This window comes from Caretta caretta, chromosome 14 (genome assembly GCF_965140235.1).
Source record: "Caretta caretta isolate rCarCar2 chromosome 14, rCarCar1.hap1, whole genome shotgun sequence".
Taxonomy (NCBI): Eukaryota; Metazoa; Chordata; order Testudines; family Cheloniidae; genus Caretta; species Caretta caretta.
The window spans coordinates 15936894-15958296 of NC_134219.1; the positions used below are offsets into that span (position 1 = coordinate 15936894).

The 21403-nt window shown below is 52.0% G+C and overlaps 1 protein-coding gene across 6 annotated transcripts in view; it reads right to left on the reverse strand.

Moving 5' to 3' along the window:
• Positions 1-21403, reverse strand: part of UNC13D (unc-13 homolog D) — a 56729-nt gene that overhangs the window by 4224 nt on the left and 31102 nt on the right. For 5 of the 6 annotated variants that reach the window (XM_048818116.2, XM_048818113.2, XM_048818114.2 and 2 more), the window contains 22 exons: positions 20530-20599; positions 19846-19950; positions 19256-19348; positions 18523-18626; positions 17593-17710; positions 16010-16134; positions 14964-15054; positions 14252-14308; positions 13519-13616; positions 13038-13089; positions 12285-12415; positions 11618-11738; positions 10568-10711; positions 10133-10231; positions 8633-8839; positions 8091-8159; positions 6780-6859; positions 5065-5170; positions 4898-4969; positions 2519-2602; positions 1469-1589; positions 421-544 (listed from right to left, as the gene is read on the reverse strand). In XM_048818116.2, coding sequence (XP_048674073.1) covers positions 421-544; positions 1469-1589; positions 2519-2602; positions 4898-4969; positions 5065-5170; positions 6780-6859; positions 8091-8159; positions 8633-8839; positions 10133-10231; positions 10568-10711; positions 11618-11738; positions 12285-12415; positions 13038-13089; positions 13519-13616; positions 14252-14308; positions 14964-15054; positions 16010-16134; positions 17593-17710; positions 18523-18626; positions 19256-19348; positions 19846-19950; positions 20530-20599 — 2271 coding nt within the window. The remainder of the gene's footprint in view (positions 1-420; positions 545-1468; positions 1590-2518; positions 2603-4897; positions 4970-5064; positions 5171-6779; positions 6860-8090; positions 8160-8632; positions 8840-10132; positions 10232-10567; positions 10712-11617; positions 11739-12284; positions 12416-13037; positions 13090-13518; positions 13617-14251; positions 14309-14963; positions 15055-16009; positions 16135-17592; positions 17711-18522; positions 18627-19255; positions 19349-19845; positions 19951-20529; positions 20600-21403) is intronic. The other variant, XM_048818110.2, reaches the window with a different exon arrangement.

Here is a 21403-nt window from a genome sequence, read left to right on the forward strand (position 1 = left end):
GCAGCCCCAGCATTTCACACTAGCAGATGTTGGCCTGGCCCCACCAAGAGACAGAAAAGCACTGTGTGTACGTTTCATTTCAGCAGCCAGGGAAGGCCCAGCACTTTGCTCCAGGCCAGGCTCACCCTACCCAGTAGGGCTTTGCACACACAAGCCTGAGTTTTAGCCCTCCTGAATCGTGACTGCACTAATCACGTCTGGAACACATGCAGCTCTCTCTTCCCAGATGGCCCAGTGCAGGATCTGCCCCCCCCCCCGCGAACAGAGGAGCAAGCAGATCCCATTGGGAAGGGACGGTCCAGCCACTGGGTGGAGACAGCGTGTCTGTGGGGGCTCTGTGCTGGGCTGGTGCTCTCTGCCGCCCACCATCACGTAGGGGGCAGGCGATGGGAAGCAGCCAGGGTCGCTGCTCATACGTACAATTCAAAGGCCTCGTCAAACAGTGGGTGGAGCTCGTTCTTCCAGCACTGGGTCGTGCGCGCCACCACCTCGGGGAACTCGTGTCGCGGCTCCAGGGTCAGCTGGACAAAGGGGTCGCTGGAGCCTAGGGGGGCGGCGTTGAGACTGAGAGAGAGCACGAGGCTGCTGCGGGGATCCCCTCGTTCCCAGGGATCAGTGCTGTGTGTGATGCTGGGATTGTTTATTCAGCACTGGCGTGGCAAAGTTATGCAATAGCAGCATTCTGCCCTCCCTCCCCCCCCACACAATGGATCTAACCTCCAAGGGCCCTTGGGGGCCACAACAAGGGGGCAGAGTGGGGGATTGGCTCTCTGGGGCTTCTGCAGCACAAGAGTTTCTGGTTTGCAGGTCAGTTTCTCCTCCACGAACCCCGCTGGGGACACATGTCCCCTTGGCGTCTGGACTCTTCCAATCAATGGGCTAAAGCTGGGCTGGCGCTGGCTGTGGGGGATTATCAGCTAACGGGGTTGCCACTGTGTTCAGGTGAAGCAGCAGTGACCTCTCCTGGACGGCTGCATGAATTACAGTCTGTTCCCTAGAGATCACCCCAGATGATCCAGTCCAGGTTAGAGGGGACATGTCCCTGTGGCTCTGGAGGATGCCACAGGTTGATGCCACCCCCTTGCTGTGTGCGCACCCCACACATTACCTGGAGTGGAGACAAATCGGGATCGGTTCTATGAAGCGAGCAGACACCCTGCTTAATCTGCCAGGCTCTGGGTTAGGCTCATCTCATGGCAGCCACTCTGGGCATGTGTTGCAGATAACAGAGGATTTCACAGGTCATGACCAAACTAACTTCCCTAGGATATCGGGCTCACAACTCAGCGCTGTGCACAACTGACCGCAAAGGGGCCCCTCTAGGCCATGTGCCAATGGTGTCGTCATTGCGCAGACTCAGCGCTCTCCCATACCCTGGAGCCACTGGCTGCATGCACCAGCTCTGATGCTGCACAGGACCCAAGTGGCATCTTGGTGCTGACTGTTTCCACAGCCCATGGGCTCTCACCGTTTGAGTCCAGCGGGATGAGGTTGACAGCGTTGAGCACTTCAACACGGAGCTTTTGTTCCGAGGGACGGTAAAGTGCTTTAATGGTCACTGCACCATACTTCTCAGAGCTGGTCTCCAGCTAGGACGCGAGGAGCAGAACAGAAACAAGAGTTTTCCCGTTACATGAATCACTGGTTCTGCCAAAGGGTGAGCACAGGGGTACAGCACCCAGAGCAGGCATCACTGCAAGAAAGAGATCCTGACACGTCTGCACTGGGGTTAGGTATGTGAAAGGTGGACAGGGGAGCGACTCTCCCCTCACATCTCATCTGCTAAACTCCCAATCACCTGTCCTTCCCCCGCACTCTGCCCCCTCCCCCAGGATAGCTAAGTAGTGCTTTCTCCATCCCCAGTGCATCCTGCCATCCTGCACTGTGGGAGCAGAGGACAGGAAGCGGAGGATGGGAAGATCTTGTGATTTGATTAGGAAGGGCTATAGTTGGGTCCTGGATTGTCGACTGTTAACGTATGTCTACATTGCAATAAAACACCCAAGCTGGCCCAAAAAGGAGGAGGGTCCCAGAGCCCGGGCTCCAGCCCAAGCCTGCTGGTCTATGCTGCAGTTTTATAGCCCCACAGCCTGGGCCCCATGAGCCCGAGTCAGCTGACAAGGGCCAGCCACAGGTGTTTTATTGGAGTGTAACAGTAGAACAACACGTAAGTGTCAGGCCCAGTTTATACAAGGAAATACAAACAGAAGGGTCATGTTTTGTAAAGGGACTATTCAATGCAACAAAATAAGTTTACTCACAGTCACAGGACTGAAGGCTGGTAACTTGCTGCTTTATTTAACTGGATTACAACTGGGGATGGGAGGAGGATTCCCACTGACTAAAAAGGAAGTGGGTGGGTGGGTGTGATGTGTGGCTCCATCCCATAATAACCCTATAATGACCAGTTTCCTACATGTGACTATGGAGGAGTGAAGTGAGGGAACAACCCAATGGGGGTGGGCAGGGTAACAGGGCTTTATTGGGAAGGGCCAGGCCAGGCTCAGCACACTCTCACCTGCTCTTGGATTCTCCCGCTGAAGTAGCTCTGGATGAGTTTTCTGCTCGTGGCGGAGCGGAGCTTCAGCCCTTCCTCCAAATCCTGAGAGAATGGGGGGGGCGGGGGTGAGTGGAGAAACACACCCAGTTAGGCACTCAGGCCAGCAGATACACTCATGCCAGCAGAGATCAGCACTCACATCCGCGCTCTCAGACCTGAACTCAAACCCAGAAGTCCCCGAGAGGGAGAGCAGCAGCAGCGAGAAGCCACCAGGAGGTTTAGGGTGGGAGGGGATAGAGGGGCATTCTCTTCCCATGACTGTGCCAACATCTGCAGGAGCAGACAGCCCCTGGGAGCCTTAGCAGGCTCATCAGCGCCTGCCCCACCACTGCCACCTTGGGAACATTTCAGTGGAAACATTTTAACATGAGAATGGCCATACTTGGTCAGACCAAAGGTCCATCTAGCCCAGTATCCTGTCTTCCAACAGTGGCCTGTGCCAGGCGCTTCGAAGGGAATGAACAGAACAGACAGTCGAGTGACGCATCTGCGGTCATCCAACCCCACTTCTGGCAGTTGGAGCTTTAGGGACACCCAGAGTGTGGGGTTGCATCCCTGACCATCTTGGCTAATAGCCATCGATGGACTTGCCCTCCATGAACTTATCTAATTCTTTTTTGAACCCCACCACAGCCTTCCTGGCAAGATCCACAGGGTGACTGTGCGTTGTGTGAAGAAGTACTTCCTTTTGTTCGTTTTAAACCTGCTGCCTACTGATATCATAAGGGGACCCCTGGTTCTTGTGTTATGTGAAGGGGTAAATAATACTTCCCTGTTGACTTTCTCCCCACCAGTCCTGATGGTATAGACCTCTGTCATATCCCCCCTTAGTCATCTCTTTTCCAAGCTGAAAAGTCCCAGTCTTATTAATCTCTCCTCATGCGGAAGTTGTTCCATCTCCCTCGTCATTTTTGTTGCTCTTCTCTATACTTTTTCCGATTCTAATGCATCTTTTTGCGATGGGGAGACCAGAACTGCACGCAGTATTCAAGGTGTGGGCGGACCATGCATTTATATTGGCATTATGATATTTTCTGTCTTATTATCTCTCTCTTTCCTAATGGTTCCTAACATTTTGTTAGCTTTTTTGACTGCCACTGCACACTGAGATGTTTTTAAGACAACTATCCACGATGACTCCAAGACCTTTCTTGAGTGGTAACAGCTAATTTAGACCCCCAACTTTTTGTATGTACAGTTGGGATTAAGGTGTTTTCCAATGTGCATTACATTGCATTTATCAACATTGAATTTCATCCACCATTTTTTTGCCCAGTGACCCAGATTTGTGAGGTCCCTTTTTAGCTCTTCACTGTCAGCTTTGGACTTAACTAGCTTGAGTAATTTTGTATCATCTACAAACTTTGCCATCTCACTGGTTATCCCCTTTTCCAGATCATTTATGAACATATTGAAAAGCAGTGGTCCCAGGACAGATCCTTGGGGGACTGTGCTATTTACCTCTCTCCACAGTGAAAACTGACCTTTTATTCCTACCTTTTATCAAGTTATTGATCCAGGAGAGGACCTTCCCTCTTATCCCATGACTCCCTACTTCACTTAAGAGCCTTTGGTGAGGGACCTTGTCAAAAGCTTTCTGAAAGTCCAAGTACACTATACCCACTGGATCACCTTGTCCACATGTTCGTTGACCCCCTCAAAGAATTCTAATAGATTGGTGAGGCATGATTTCCCTTTACAAAAGCCGTGTTGATTCTTCCACAATGTACTGCATTTATCTATGCGTGTCTGACAGTTCTGTTCTTTACTGTAGTTTCAACCAATTGGCCTGCTACTTATCGGGCTGTAACTGCCATGATCACCTCTGGAGTCTTTTTAAAAAAAACGGCATTACATTAGCTACCCTCCAGTCATCTGGTACCGAGGCTGATTTAAGCGATAGGTTACACACCCCAGATAGTAGTTCTACAATTTCTCATTTGAGTTTCTCCAGAACTCTTAGGATAACACCATCCTGCCCTGGTGACTTATTACTGTATAACTGATCAATTTGTTCTTCTATTGACACCTCAGTCTGGGACAGTTCCTCACATGTGTGACCTAAAAGGAATGGCTCAGGTGTGGGGATCTCCCTCACATCCTCTGCATCAATGGTCTCCAGTCCTCCCCACTCCTTTAAAACGTCTCCCTGATGAAGGGGGCGTATTCTGAGCTCTGTCCCTGCAAGGGAAAGGGCTAGCGATTTACTAGGGTGTGCAATGAAAGCTTGGGGCTCCAGCAACTTTGTGCGCATGCAGCCCCCCCCTCTTGTCGGGACCCCTTGGCTGGGAGATCACTCTGCTAGAGCCAGCTGTGACAGGTGCAACAGCTTCTTACCATGAATGCTGGCGTGTGCAGGGCGTCCGTTGGCAGCCCGCAGCCCTCAGCGTGAAAGCAGAGCTCCAGGTTCTGTGGGAACCAGAGAGGAGTGAACAGTTATTTGCTGTATGGAGACCCCCGAAGCCAGGCCTCTGCCCCATGCTCTGCTGCCAGGTGCTGCCTACCTGCAAGGCGAACTGCAGCTTCCTGTAGTACCTGGAGGAGTTTTGCAGCTGGTTAGCTGCAGCTGTCAGTTCATTCAGGGTGTGGTTCCAGAGCAGCTCCAGGAGGCTGTAGTGAGTGGGGAAAAGGCAGAGAAAGGATTGCAGCACACAGCGAGTTCTAACAAGGCCAGTGCAGCACAGCGGATACTGTCAGTCCTTGGGCTGGAAAACCTAGGGCCCTAGTGCCTCAGTGGAGACATGAAGCTGCTGGTCTTAGCTACGATATAAGTGAAGAGAAGCCCGGGCCATGAAAGGAGGAGGGGAAGTGAAATGTGTCAGAGTGCGTATTGGGACATACTTCTATTGCAAGAGGAGCACCGGCTTGTTCCGTAATAGCCCATACACTGCAAACTGGGGTGATGGCCTCAGCTCATAGACTTTCAGGTCAGAAGAGACCATCATGATCATCTAGTCTGACCTCCTGCGCATTGCAGGCCACAGAACCTCACTCACCCACTCCTGTGGTAGACCCCTAACCTCTGGCTGAGTTACTGAGTCCTCAGATCATGGTTTAAAGACGTCAAGTTGCAGAGAGAGAATCTACCATTTACACAAGGTTAAACCTGCAAGTGACCCATGGCCCACGCCACAGAGGAAGGTGAAAAAACCCCCAGGGTCTCTGCCAATCTGACCCAGGGGGAAATTCTTTCCCAACCCCAAATATGCTGATCAGTCAGACCCTGAGCATGTGGGCAAGACCCATCAGCCAGACACCTGAGACAGAATCCACTATAGTAACTCAGAGCCCTCCCCATCTAGGGTCCCATCACCATCCATTAGGGATGTTTGCTACTAGCAGTCGCAAATCAGCTACATGCCATTGTAGGCAGTCTCATCATACCATCCCCACCATAAACTTCTCAAGCTCTGTCCGTTTGGTTTTTGTCCCCACTGCTTCCCGTGGAAGGCTGTTCCTGAATTTCACTCCTCTGATGGTTAGAAACCTTCATCTAATTTTGTGCCTAAACTTGTTGATGGCCAGTTTATATCCAGTGCTAGCCACGAAGTTATGACGGCTCCCCATAAACGTCACTGAGGTTAGTATGGCAGGTGGGAAGTGAGAGTAAGTGGGCAGGTAGCAGTCTATCCCTCGGCTCAGTGCTGAGCTGATGGCCCAGTACAGTGGTGGAAAGCACGATGGTGCTGGGGATGGCGTCGGGGATGGCGCCATGGGGGTATAGACTTAAAACGAAGGCCCTGAGCACTGTGGTAATCAAAGATCCCATCGTATTCTTCACAAGTGCCGGGATGTTTCCTGTATGGTAAGCTGGCTGGGACATTGTAGTTAGTATGTTCTCTTTGCCTGAAATCCCCCTGAAAAAGCCTGTTGTGTGTAGTGATTCTGGGCTAGAAAGGCTGCCGCATTCCACCCCAGATGTGGTTGCATTTCGGCAGTGGGTGAAGGATCTCCATATATGTGGTCTGCAGAGTGCTTTGGGATCTTTAGGGATAGAAGGTTCTATATAAGGTAGCACAGTTCCTGGAGGAGAGAGAAATGATAGTAGTGGAGAAAGCATCCTACAGGGGGCTGCTGTGTGCAATTTGTCACAACCGCAGTGAACCCATTGGTCTGGTCCATAGCAATAGACTCTAGGCTAATGGTGCGGATCGAACACTCCCTACTTGCCCTCATCCAGCCCACGGCTGACACTTGTGGTCCCAACACCGTAGCTCACCATTTAAAGTTCTCCTGGACCAGATGCTGGTTCATGTACTGCAGCTCCGACTCCAGGAACTTCATTAGGGGAATGATGGACTGTGGAGAGGAGAATCAGGAAACTCAACGGGAAAGGGGTTTCTCAGGCCCTGCCTCCATCTGAAACTTCTCTGCCAAGCAGCTCCCAAGCACGTTGGGCCCCTCTGCCATTTCCCAGCCTGAGAGCTCAGCTGTGCCAGCCAGCACCTGCCTCCTACTCTGTTGTGCCCACCTGACCCTGCAGTGGAGCTGGGGCTGCTCCAGGGAGGCTTGGCGTTGCATGTGTGGCTCCTTGTTTTAGAGAGAGCTTGTGCGCCTTTGGGCTGGGTCTGCCAGGAAGCAGCAGACATTGACAGGGTGTGGTACCACCCCCAGCCCCGTGCCTGGATTCTCTCTGTGCGTATAGCTGGATCGGTGACAGCCAGAGACCTACCTGGCTTCCCCCCACACACACACACACCTAACCCATCAGTCACAGCACCAACACCCAAGATCCCATCCCATTGAACTCCTGGCCTGCCCAGCTTGGCTCCCAAAGCTGCATTTTGACTGCTCCATCTGGCTTCCCAGTCAATGCAGGGGGTGTGTGTGCACACGTGTGTGTTTATGTGTGCACGCACCCCTATGATCTCTCAAAGACATGGGGCGGGTAACATGGCTGGCACAGCCTGAGTGGGGCGGAGATGGAGAGTTACAGCCAGGAGCCAGCAGGGGGTGCTGTGAGTACAGCAGAGAAGGGCCCTGATGAGCCTTTTGCACTTGGTATGTAATGAAAGGCCCGGACAGACCCTAGACCTACAGACAGGCCAGTTCCTGGTACTGCCTGTGCCAGGGAGTCTGGCAAGGAGCCTACCAAATTGCCGGTATGGTTCGGGGCCATGCAGCAAGCAGCGTGTGCCTCTCCCTTCCTGCAGGAGCCACGCTGGCCCAGAGCAGGAAGGGTTGAGGCACCGTAGGGCATTCAAACCACTAGCAGCAGTTCCCAACTAGGGTGCAGCTTTGCCAGGGTGGCAGGGAGGGGGACTCCTCCCTGTAAACCGCCCAGGACAATTATTATTGCAGGTTTTTATGGCGCCCCTCGGCGTAGCAGCTGGTCACCGATGTGGACACGTAAGCAGAGAGTCAACCCACCCACCCCCGCACTGAGGCAGGACTGGGTATTCCTAGGCCATCCCTGACGGCGCATGGCACACCGCTGGGCCTCAGGGACATGCAGGGCACTGGTCAGAGCCATGCTGACCCCGGGCTGATCGTCTCCCACAGGCAGCACATATCAGGGGTTGGCACCTACATCTTCTGGATCCTGAGAGTCACTGCAGGCTGCCAGATTCTGGATGTGCCTGGAGATCCCGGCATCCAGCTGCCAAAGAAACACACACTTAGAACTCTGGGTTTGCTCCCCACCACCATGCCCGAGGTTTCTGATGGAGAACCTGCCATGTCAGCTCCTTAGAGCTCAACCCCTTTGTCACACAGCCCCATCTGCCTCTGGCACCGGAGTCCCTGATCTCCCTCCCAAACGAGGCAGCCCACCCAGCTGTGCCCTGCTGCCTCCAACATGTCACTGGGTTGGGTCTGGCAGGGCCCAATCCCAAGGATCTTGTCTTCATCCAGCCCTGGCTCCCTCTGACTGGTTCAGGACACGCAGTCCCAGGGAGAGAGCTGGCGGGACTTAGCTCCATACTATTGGCATCTCTATCCACCAGACCCAACGGCCAATGGAGCCCATGGGTATCTTTCCATTGGCTTCAATAGGCTTTGGATCAGACCCTATTTGACTAAGTCTTCACCCTTAGCCCAGGCTGGGGAAGAAAGGCAAGGCTGGGGGGTTACTTTTTTTGCCAGGTTCTGCACCACATCTCTGATCTCGTGGTCGAGGCAGGTGATGGTGCCCTGCAGCTGGTTGTGGAGGGTGTGCTGGAACTGCTCCGGCTCAATGATGTCCTTCATTCGCTGCTCCAGGTGCCCCCACTCCAGCTGCTTCGGTAGCTTCAAGATCAGCAGCCGCAGCTGCTTCACGTTGTTCACCACGATGCAGAGCTGGGGCGGGAGGGAAGAGAAAAAGACCCACGTCGGTGGACACGCACTACTCTCGCTGCTCGCAGCCCGCTCCCCCTGTTCCATTCCCATCCTCACCCCCACACCAGGCCTGGCCCCCACATTCGCACAGCCACATCAGATCCACAGGGCAGCAGCACCCATAGGCCCATTGAGAAAGGCACCCTGCACCCAGTGGCTGTATCTATGCACTCAGCGGGACATCAATGAACAGCCTGGTACAAACAGCTGCGGAGACACAAGCCGTGTCCAGCAGCACAGACAACTGGGGAAAGTGAGGCAGAGAACAATTAGGCTCCTGCCCAAGCCAATGGCAGATCCAGACCCCAGATATCTGACTTCCAGACTTGTACTTTAAGAACACACTATGATGAATTGTCTGAGCTAATCAGAGGGAAAGGATGGAACCCAGTTCCCATACACGACCATAGCTGGGCATTTATTTCCTTGCATTCTGATTGGACAAGGCTGTAACTAAATGTGCTGCAGGCAAGCTCTGTTCCATCCCCTCCTCTGGGGAGGTAACAATGGTCTGATCCCAGCCACGACCTCACAAATTGGCCCCAGCTGGCAGTGGCTATGAGACACCGAGTGCAATCATAGACACGCTGGGAAAATGAAGGTTGGGCCAGCGTAGGAGACACTGTAGGTAGGTGGAAGCTGGTGTGTGGGATTATGTTCCCCATGGATCCTGGGAGCAGGGCAGCGAACGCAGGAGCCATCCAGCTCTCTCAGGTACTTATCTGACCCCTGTTACTGTGGTATCTGAGCCCCTCACAATCTTTAATGTATGTATCCTCATAGCACCTCTGTGAGGCAGAGCAGTGCTTTATCCCATGGTACAGATGGGGAACTGAGGCACAGAAAGGCTAAGTGACTTGCCCAAGGTCACCAAGTAAATCCATGGTAGAGCAGAGGATTGAAGCCAGGTCTCCTGAGTCCCAGGCTAGCACTAACCACTGAGCAATCCTTCCTCCCTGGCTTCCCCACCAAGAGATCAATGAGAGTTTCCATCCGAAAACGTCCCAGGACTTGCACAGAATCCCCCAGTTCAAATTCACTCCCTTCAGAATGCACCCCACAACAGGACTCTAGGGAACAAAGGCTGGGATGTTATTACCCCTACAACCCTATTGAATCACCGCGCTCTGGTCACAGGCCACACCCCCGCCCCACACCACATGCTCTCTCTAGAGGCTGCCCTGGCTCCCTCGACAGCCTCCCAATCCCTCTCCTCTCCCTGAATTTCCAGCGGAGGCGGGCACTGACACTCACCCTGTTGGCTGCATCCCCCTCGTCCTGCTGCTTCGACGACAGCTCATCCGCCCGGCTCTTGATCAGCTTGCAGTATGCCAGAGCGATCTTACACATGTCCTAGGGGATAGGGCAAGAGGCAGTGAGCATGGGTAACGCACAGTGGACAGAACACTGCACAGGTTTGCGCTGGGGGCAGATGTTGGCTTTATCACCCCAGATCGTGCCAATGGGCCATTCTCTCTGGCGCCCTGTCTCTGAGACTGACCTACGTCTGATGCTTCAGAGAAAGGGATTAAAAAACCCAAAGCACTTGGCCAGCATGTATAGGGGTAGGAGAGGAATTCCTTCCTGACCCTCTGCCGCTGATGCTCTGAAACATGACATTTGATGACCCCTTCTTAGTGTAGTTACAACTTGCTATTACTGATCCAGCTAGACTGTCCAACTACGCACCTCAACAAACTTCACCATGATCATGAAGGCTTCCTCTGGGTCCGGCCAGTCCAGCTGCTGCCAGGTTTTAACAATCTGAGCATAGCACGTGGACAGGTCAACAGTGGACGTGCTGTGTTTATTCAGCTCCCCCAGGGGCATCAGCTGGGTGGGTGGCGACAGAAAAAACATTTTACGGAGAAACTTGCAAGTAAACCAACAAACCGGTTCCAAAGCCAGCTCTTATTGCAAAGTGGCCCCTTATTCACCTTCCCCTGCTCTGCTCCCCCAGATCGTAGGTCTGAGACCAGGCAGTTTGCTCTTGGCCACAGCATCGGCATGTCATGGTAGAGGAGGAGTTAATGGGCATCTATCCAGTCGGGGTCACTTTGACTTTAGTGAGGGAAGGCAGCACTGGGGAGACACCTGGACTGTGAAGCTCTTTGCCCGTAAGGTAGGTGCAGAACAGGAAGAGGTGGCGCTGCCTGCCCATCAGGTCTCACCCGCCCTAGCAGGACCAGACTAAAGGAGAGTGGGTCTCTCCCCTCCAAGGCCCATTCCATCCTTGGCCTCTCTGCTGAGACTGCCAACAAAGGGAGCCAATTGTGGCTTGTGACAAGGAACGAAGCAGAGGCTCATCAACTCGCTTCACACAGGCTGCCATGGAGCCATGGTCTTTAACCCATGAGAATACAACAGGGTCAGCAATGACGTGATGCTGTGAGGGGACAGGGCTACGGAGAGCATAGAGAGCAAGGGCCCTGGGGTACGAAGAATCAGCTGTTAGAGGAAAGGCAGGTTCCATCTGTCACCCCTGTGCCCCTCACGAGGGCTTGCCTGCCACAGTGGCTCTCAGCAGGGATAGGGGACACTTGATTGTCAGGGTGCAGGAGACTGCTATTGTAGGGGTCCCAAAGCCTGCCAATCCTTAGGATTTCACATAGCAGAAAGGGGGGAGTCCTGGGGGAAAAGAATGGGCTGGAAGTGAAAGATGGGTCAGACAATGTCAAAAGATGGACAGCCTCAGGAAGGCTGGGGGGAGTTTTTCCCTCTGTGCAATCTCAGTGTTACCTGGTCCACCTGGATCGCTCTCTGGGTCCTCTCCAGTGCTATCATGTAGGTCTTCTGGAGCCACTTGGGGATGGCTTCCTTAAACCACTGGTGGAAGTCAGTCAGAGCAAGGATGCCATCCCTGGGAATACAGACAAAAGACGGGTTTCTGTGCTGCAGCAGAACCAAGACACGAGCCTACACATTCCACTGTCACTAAGACCTGAAAAATACCTGGCTCACAGAGAAGGCAGCGTTCACAGCACATACCGCACAGCTGCCCACCTGGCAACACAGGACAGAGATCCATAGGCTGGCAGAAGAGCAGCCTAAAGTATTATCTGAGCCAGGTTTGTAGCTACCTCTGCCTCCCAGAACCCCACTTGTCTATATCCAGAGCTCTAGCTCTCTGAAGACCCGTTCAGCATCATGCCTGAAGCGTGGCAGGTCCAGGTTACATTAAACCCCCTACATGGTTTGGTGTTTATGATGTCACTGCACTAATCTAAAGCGACAGGTGGCTGGGCCAGTGAACCTTCTGATTCCACTCAAATCTACTCCAATTGGCCCAGCAGAAAGTCAGCCACTGATGTGGTCCCAACCCCTTCAATTTCCCTGGTGCTGCTAATGTTGATCTCGCTCTATGTGACTGGACTATGAGCTGAGCCTGGCTCAGGTGGGTCAGTACCTCTTGAACAGGAAGCTCTTCATCCGATAAAGCTCCTGCAGGCTTATGTAGAGCTGGAAAAGGCTCTCTGCTGTGAGTTGGGACATGCTGCTGTCAATCTCACTCAGCTCTTCCTTGACATGACATGACACCTGCAGGGAATAGGAACCGCAGGGAAGGAGGGTTAATAAGAATGCATCTATGAATGCTTGTCCTGCAATGGGATCAGGGAAAGGAAATGTGCCATCCCAATTAGCTGATACAACACACTTTCCTCTTGTCTGATGTATAAGTTGGGGACACCAGCTGTTTGAGGGCTTGGGGGGTTCAGATAATACAGCCAAAACCTGTTTAGCCCCATTTTATGGGCCCAGAGAATTTCAGCGACTCGGTTAATTTACAGACTTGCAACTGACTCAGTTGCAAAGCCAGGAATCAAAACCAGGAATCGCTACTCCTTTGCTTTAGCCATTAGGCTGCACTGCCTAAATGTGCCTTTCTTAAACTCCTGGCTAGTCCCAGTGTCCAGGCCTCTGGGGCTGGGGACAGGATTAGTCCCTCCCTCACAACCCAAGGATGCCCACAGTCCCATATCCAGGGTTTGGAATACAAAGGATTCTCCACCACTAGTGAGCTCTTCCCATGAGCCCTTGAGGAGCACATGGAGTGCGGGGGGCACCTCAGATTATTCCCTTCCTCTGACAGCTGGCTAAGTGCCTCGGCATTGCTTTATTCTCTGCTGCTCTGACTGGAGAGCCTGGAACACCCGCTCACCAGCTCCTGCAGCTCCAGGTAGGTAATGAAGAAGAGATCCACATTCACAGTGCTGCAGGGGAGAAACAGGAGGTCAGGAATCTGCCGGATACAACTCACTGACCAACCTGTCAAAGCCAGTGCAATTAACCCTCTCCCACCCGAGCCCTTTGACGTGAACTAGAGTGACAAGAAGCTACAAAACTAAAACAATCTGAAAGACTCCAGCCGGCAGAGCCAATAATGCTGGAAAGCTAGGATATCTGTAGTTAACCTCTGCTCCCTAAACAACAGGCAACTGTAGTACATAACGAACCATGAGGGAATTTTTCCCGGGGCTTTCCAATCTCATACTTGGTGTCATAATCTGTTTATATTTACAGATGTTCTTTTGCAGCTGGGAAATGTGCTTTGGAGCTGTCGCCTTCAGTACCCTAAGCAAAGCTGCTGACAGAGCATGGGGTAGATGCTGGGGAGGGGAATGGGGGAACCATCTACCTACTTGGTGAAAAATTTGTTCCAGGTTTTGTGGCATTGTTTGAGATCCCCGTTCACCTCCACGAGAAGCTTGACCAGTGCTTTCCCATTCTCCTCCATGGTCTACAAAGGGAAGGATGGAAAGTTACGCCTGGGTTTTGGTGCCAAGTGATCTATCAACATATCTAGCGACAGCCCGCACCACTGTGGTATCTGAGCAGCTCACAGATTTACCTTCCCCATGCCCCTTCAAAGGTAGGGATATATCATTACCCCATTGGGGAACTAATGCACAGAAAGCGGTGAAGTAACTTTCCCCAGATCACACAGGCAATACGTTAGCAGGGCTGGGCATTGAACCCAGATCTCCACCATGCTAGTACAGTGCCTTAACCACAGGCCATGCTGCCAAGTGAAGGTGGGACATTCTTTGGGTGGCTGCTTCATTCCGGGTTATAATGGGAGATGTGCCAAGCTAGCAGGAGTGACCTGCTCAGACTGACACACAGGAAGGGAGGGGACCGGAGGTGAATAGCAACTGTTCATTTCTTCTTATGGGGACAGTTGGTTGCCTTCTACCCCAGCTGCAGGTGCTCAGCACCTCTGAAAATTGGGCTCAAGGTGTCTTTTGGGCATCCAAAAATCACTGCCCCCTTCTGAAAATTGTGGCCTGAGAAAGCGTCACCTCCCTCTTCCTACCCAAACAGCCCCTCAGCCTGGCCCAGCAAACTGGTGTATGAATGAAAGGGGGATCTGACCTTTACCATTGGCTTCAGGTGCTGCTTCTGCATACAAAACCATTCAGTGGTTCCTGACTGGAAGAGAGCGGGACACAGAATGAAGGGAGAGAAGCAGGAGCTGCAGAGACAACCCAGCCACCCCATTCATCCAGGCACAACAGACACAACAGCACAACGCCTTCATTGTGACTCAGGGTTGAACGCAGGTCAGGCTAGCAGCCCAGAGACACACAGCATGGCGGGGAGCGGGACTCAGCTCACCATCCAGGCTCCATCTCTCACCCTGAGCAGGCAGCATGCTCAGTCCTGGAGGGAAAGGAGCGCCTTGCACTTCTCTAGAGGAGACCCACTGGGCAGTCAAAGGCACAGCGCAGAAAAGCTTTGGAAACGCTACCTCTGCCCCCTCTGCTGGAATCAGGGTCAGGACTCAAGGCCTTTGCACGTTGGCATAAGGGAAGGGACAATGCTCGCGGCTCCAGGAGGAAGTCAGAGGAACCCCTATGGCAGCGGTTCTCAACCTGTTTACCAGTGTGGACCACATATGCAGCTCTCTATGTATTATGTGGGCTGCATCCACACAAAATACATATATACTACCTGTATGTTCCTGAGGATGGTCACATAGGCCATACCTGTGTACTGATTGGGCCGCAAGCAGCCTGTGGGCTGCGAGTTGAGAACCACTGCCCTGTGGGTTGGGGGAGGAGAGAGCACAGAGGTTGTACTGTACCTTGAGAGCCTCCATCACCATCTGCTGAAGGTTAGGGGTCAGAGTACAAAGTTCTTGGAAGGCTTTCATTTTACACATCTGGACCAGGACCCTGTGAAATGAGAATCATTGCTAAGCCACAGCACAACCCAAAGAGCTTCAGAAATGAGAGCCTTGCCACCAGCAACATCTCCCCATGCACACTTTCCTCTATAGAGCTTCCTTTAATGAGAGGCTCCCTATAAGTTATGGCCTAGCTGCCAGGTCACAGACAGAGGGGCAGACATATTCCTATGCTGGCAGCTTGGGAGAGAACCGAATGCTAAGACTTCTTCATCAGGGCTCTGAACTTGGCAGGACTTATGGTCCAGAGCCCAAATTCACCTCCCACAAAGTGAGAAATATCTTGGGGCAGGAGAGGTTACAGGGGACGGTTTGGAGTTAAAACAACAAACAAAAGCCATCACAGTGTGACAGCTGCCCTCATGGCCAACATACCAGGGGATGAACTGCTGACCTACAGAACTAAAAGCATGAGCTGCTACAGGTTGCGCTAAAGAACCAAACCTCCCTAGGGGGTCTATAACAGACTCATCTCTCCCCGCCAGAGGGACCTGTAACAGGAATTGACCAGCGGGGGTGGGGTGTTACATAAACTCCCAGAGAAAAGTGTTATCCCATAAAATAAAGGCCTCTATTTAACCCAGTCAATGCACGCCCATAAGGGAATACTCCCTAGGCATCAGAAGAAAAAATGACAAGATGCCAGTTTAGAATGGGGGAGGTCCCTTGATGTCTGTCTACTTCCTTAGGGGACAGACCCACCAGGGAAAGGCAGAGGAGAGGAGACAACAAAGGGAGCTGGGAATGGAAGTGGGAGAGAGGTTTTCCTGTAGAACAGTCTCCTCGGGGGAAGTAATAGAAGCTCCAATACGCGGGGTGTCAAAAGGTAGACTGGATAATGTCGCATAGGGAACAATCCCACACTAGCCCCAGGAGGATGGGTGGGGCCCTGTTTCTTCTCCAATTGACATTATTCTGTTTATGAAGCATTGCAGCTGGCTGACCTGAGCAATAACTGTAGCCTGTTTGTGGACTCAGGGGCAGAGAGAGGGAAGACGATGCGGTACTTCCGGAGGAGAGAGATTCCATAGGCCAGCAAGGACTGGAAAGATTCGGCCAGCTCTGCTTTCTGGGAAGAAGAAACGGAAGATGCATCAGCAGCAACAGTGACTCTGTGATGGTCACAGCTCCTCAGGTGGACGACGCCTATCCCCAGCCAACATGGCCTCACTACTGAGGGGGGCTATTTCTGGATTTTGCAACATGCCTCTGCCTCCAAAACCATTTTAAGAATTATCTGCCCCACTGTAAAGGGAAGCACGAAGGAATGCCAGCCCTTCTAGGGAGACGCTGAAATTACTCCCAGCAGCCTCTGGAAAGTGAGAGGGAAAAGCAAAACTGAATCACCTCGAACTGATTTCTAGACTGCTTTAGGATCTTAAAAACCATCTAGATGCTTGAGGCATTGGTAGAGACGCCCTAGTTAAGGCTGAGGTGAGTTTTGCATTTAAAGCAGGGATTTAACCCCACCATAACGAAAAATACAGCAACGGCGAGACGTTCCCAGGCAGGGAACACGGACACAATTTAAGACCCTGAGCGTGACCTGATAGCCAGAGGTCTGTCTCAATGGGGCCAGAACTGGGCGAGCAGACAGGGAAGCTGGACACACAGACGGTGTTATTTGTAGTTTTTGACTGGAATTGAACCACGGAATGGGTATAGAACAGTCAGCAGCAGTGCAAGCTTCCACTCCAATGGCCCTCAGCAAATCGCCCCCTTCGGGGAGAGGGCAGCACAATCTCCATGGCCCATTCCCGGGTCGGCCTGTAAAGAGGTGGCCAACAAGGGTACCGGGTACCATGGTGGGGGCAGTTTCCGTGGGAACACCAGTCCTCTGTGGGCGGGACTGGGAGCCACCAATGAGGAGTTGCCAGATGGTAAAGATCTTCAGCCACTGCTGGGTTTGAACCAGTGACCTCGAGGTGAAGGACTCTCAGCCCATTACCAGTCCCAGCTTCACCGAAGGTAGGGTAACAAAGTCTCTCACCCAGGGCAAGGGACTCCATTTGTAGAATGGCTCCCCAGCATGTCCACCACTTAACAAGCCCAGCTGGTTGGGGTGAAATCCTACCCCAAAGGCTCAGACCCTACAGCTGGTTCGAGGAGAGCCTAGAGCCAGGTTTTTTAGCATGATCTGTTCCCTGCAAAGGAAACCGCTAAGAAACGCCATCCTTCTAGGAAGGTGCTGAAGCTACTCACAGAAGCCAAAGGGAAGAGCAACCCAGAACCACCTCAATCCGATTTCTAGATTACGACATGATCTTAAAGACAGTCTGTATTATGAGGCGTCAGCAGTGGCTCCTTAGCCCATCGTCAGGTTTTTCACCTAGCTGGCACAGGCCAGGAACTCCTTCTGCAGGGGGCTCCCACCCGAGCAGCACCAATTTGCGGCGCTTCTCAACCAGCCAACGAGGAGCGGAGAGAGGTGACATGAAGAGGGTCCCTTGGCTGTCGTGGCTTATTGGCGGCTGTCCCCGGCTCCCCGGATCTCTGCCCCAAGATTGGCTGTGGTGTCTGCTCATACCTGCTCAGATCGCAGCCTTTCCTGGATCCACTGGTACTCGATGCTGGTGATCTGGTGGAGCAGGCAGGTGCAGTTAAACTCTAAGCTCTGGTAGAGTTTGCTGTAAGCCAGCCACTGGCTGCAGTGAAAGGGAAAGAGACACACTCTGAGACTGGGGGCGCGTAGGCCAGGCCCAGTACCCTCCTCAGGTAGGAACACGTTCTTATTACCCCAGGAGGTCAGAATCAGCCACTCCCCAAGACTCGCTCAGGCCCAGAGCTCCTGCCCTGCCTCATCCCATTCCAAAGCTCAGTCCTGCAGCCACAGTGTTCACGTGGAGGGAAAGAGAGGGGTGGGGGAAGGGAAAACAGCTTGGGGTAGTGGTAGTGAGAGGTGAGTTCCCCCCCGCCGATCTCCACCTGCCCCAACCCGTAGCGATGGCCGTGTCTGCAGCGTTAGAAGAATCAGGGGCTTCCTGGCGCATGCTCACAGGCAAGATGGTGATGGAGAGAATCCCAATAGTTCTGCTGCCATAAACATCCAGGGAGAGCATGACCCGGGGTGCAGGCAGTGACGTATGTCTAGAGCGATGCACGAGGCAGAAGTGACCAAACTTATGGAGAAGAGCAAGGAAGTCAGACTACTGACCCTACCATAGACAGCAGGTGTGGGCATCTGCAGTTCAACAATAATAATATTAATGCTATACTTTGTACTTCCATAGCGCTTGTTATCTGGGGATCTCAAAGCACATCACTAAGCATAGTCTGGCTTCACATGCCTGCAAAATAGGGCCATTTTTTACAAACAAAAGCACAGAGGGGTTAAAGGACTTGCCCAAGGTCCCCCAGAATCAGTGGCAGAGCTGGAAAGAGAACCCAGGTCTCTTAATTCCCAGACGCCGTTGCCATAATCATTACACAACACTGGCCGAGTGCATGTGGTACTTACGCCATGACCTGGTGAAAGTCAGACAGGTCTTTCTGAGCTGCGTGCAGGTACAGGATCGTTCTGGCATGTTTACTCAGCTCCCCATTCCAGGAAGTACTCCCAGCCTGTACAGGGAAGGAAAGAGCGAGAGAGTTAATCCTGCCTCGCGGAAGAGAAGAGAGAAGAGTCTCCTCGAGCCAGCCATAGAATTTGGATCCTCCTGTGATTTGTACTTGGTTTTCATTTGCCCCACCTCCTCTCTCAAGTTCTAGAATGGGCCCTTCACATGCCACATGGTCATTACACCAGCCCAGGCAAATACCCACATGGTTCAGACACAGGGATGAGCTTACTGGAAAGCTAATGGAAAGTGCTGGGTCAAGCAGTTGTTGCACGAGTGAGGAACAGGGCTGTAGATCTGCCGGCACTGGTCCAGGTTTCATGTCATCTCACACAATCGCCATAGAAACCAAGGTCTTTTAATGGAGACGTCAAAGGAAGGCGCCCTTCTGCCTGTCCCAGGTGGACGTTAAAGATCCCAGTGTGCTACGCAGCATGTCCCTTCTCAGTAACACAGGCTGTTGTGTTGGATGCCTGCACCATTGGGGGTAACTCATTGCTTTGGAAAGTCTCTTGGGATACACCCAAAGGCTCTGAAGAGAGCCACAATCTGAGCCATCTGCACTGCAGCATGAAATTCAATCCTCACCCAGCTCCCACCAGCTTCCCTGACCCTTGCTGGCTTCACATGTACCTGGTGCTGCAGGATCTCATAGAGCACTATCTGCTGCAACAGGTGGCGATGGACGGTGTAACTCGGCTGGGTCTTGCTCAGAGAGGTGGCCCTCTGAAAAGAGAAACAAAAGCGGGGAGACGGCTCAGAGTGTGAGATGGAAGAGAGCACGTCTCCACAGGACACCCAACATCCAAGCCATCAGACAAACCTGGAGTCGGATTTAGAGGTCCCTTATTTAATGGCAGGACTTTGGGTTCATGTCCAAGCAACCACAACCTTTGTGAGAGGTTTGACACTGCCTCCTGGAAGAGTTAAACCAAGTGCCCTCGTTTTCAGGGTAATTAATCACCAGGCACCACTGATGCTGAGGCATAGACCTTTATCATGGGAGGACCCATCGAGATGCTAGAGAGTGCCCAAGAGAAAATGGAACAAATAGGATACAAGAGAATGAATTCCCCACTCCTCATCACTACAGCAGCCTGTGGGCCTTCTACACCTCTGAAACCTCCAGAGCAGCAACAGGACCGGACCCGCTGATATAGCCCTGGCAAGCAACCCACAAACCTAGCGTTTAACCTCCTCCCTTCACGAAAAGCTCCTCCTACCTTCTTGTGAGTCATCAGGAACTGCAAGTGGCACTGCCCTCGGTTGGGGTAGGTTTCTGTCCGGGGCTCCAGGTTGTACCATTCGTCAGTCCTGCAATGCAGGTCCTGTAGATAGACAGACAGATGGATAGTTGTCAAACACTGAAGCGTCAGCGATAGGGGGATGCCCATTCAGAGAATAGGATCCATCATATTAATATGGCAGGAATTTGTAATATTAGACAATTAACCTGTATACTTAATTTAAAAAATAATCCATGGGCTGGAGGCACTTTTCCTTATTTCCTAATTTAGTCTCATTTTTCAATACAAAATCCACCAGCAGCAAAACTGTTGTACATCTCAGCACTGATCACGACCAATAAGTCTTTGCTTATTTACGATATAGCTGAGAATTACCTTGGCCTGAGGGATAGCTGACTATCTTGCGAAGGCCAGCAGCCCTGGTTAAGCATTAGTTCCTGAAGGAAGTACGGTCTATTGGTGAGAGCAACGGGCTCAGGAGACCGGGGTTCTATTACTGGCTCTGCAGTTGACTGGCTCTGCAGCCCTCACTTTACCTTTCTGTCACATGCTGCCCAACCCCTGTGAGATTTAATTAATGCTTGTGACATGCTTTGAGATGCTCAGAGGAAAGATGCTACAGAACAACAGCGCATTATAAGCCTACATCTCCATGCTCACCTGCAAGCGAAGAACCAAGTTCCCAAGGAAGTCATCCTGCCCTTTGTCTTTCCGAGCATCCTTAAACATCCTGGAAAGGAAAATATAAATCAGCTGGGTGAAATGAGAAAATCTTTTCCCAGGAATGTAAAACATCTATAGGCTGTGCAAGGCACTGGAGGGGCCAATCCTGCACTGGGCCAGGAGATGGGTGTGACTGGAGAGAACGTAAGAATGTACGGATGGTCTGACCCAGAATAGTCAATGGTCCATCTAGCCCAGTATCCTGTCTTCTCACAGTGGCCAATGCCAGGTGCTTCAGAGGGAATGAACAGAACAGGGAAGTTATCAAGTGATCCATCCCCTGTCATGAAGTCCTAACTTCTGGTAGTCACTGGTTTACAGACACCCGGGACATGGGGTCGCGTCCCTGACCATGCTGGCTAATAGCCATTAATGGACCTATTTTCCATGAAGTTATTTAATTTTTTTTTAACCCAGTTATACTTTTGGCCTTCACAACATCCCCTGGCAAAGAGTTCCATTGATTGACTGTGTGTTGTGTGAAGAAATACTTCCTTATGTTTTTTAAACCTGCTATTAATTTAATTGGATGATCGCTGGTTCTTGAGTTATGAGAAAGGGTAAAGAATACTTCCCCCTATTCACTTTCTCCACCCCAGGCATGATTTTATAGCCCTCTATCACATCCCCCCTTAGTCATCTCTTTTCTAAGCTGAACAATCCCAGGCTTTATTAATCTCTCCTCATATGGAAGCTGTTCATTTTTGTTGCCCGTCTCCCTCTTGCTTCTATGGTTCTGCAAAACTCTCTCTCCTTCACCTGGGAGTCTCAGCACCAATAATTAAGTGACCTGCTAAACTAGGGAAGCAAA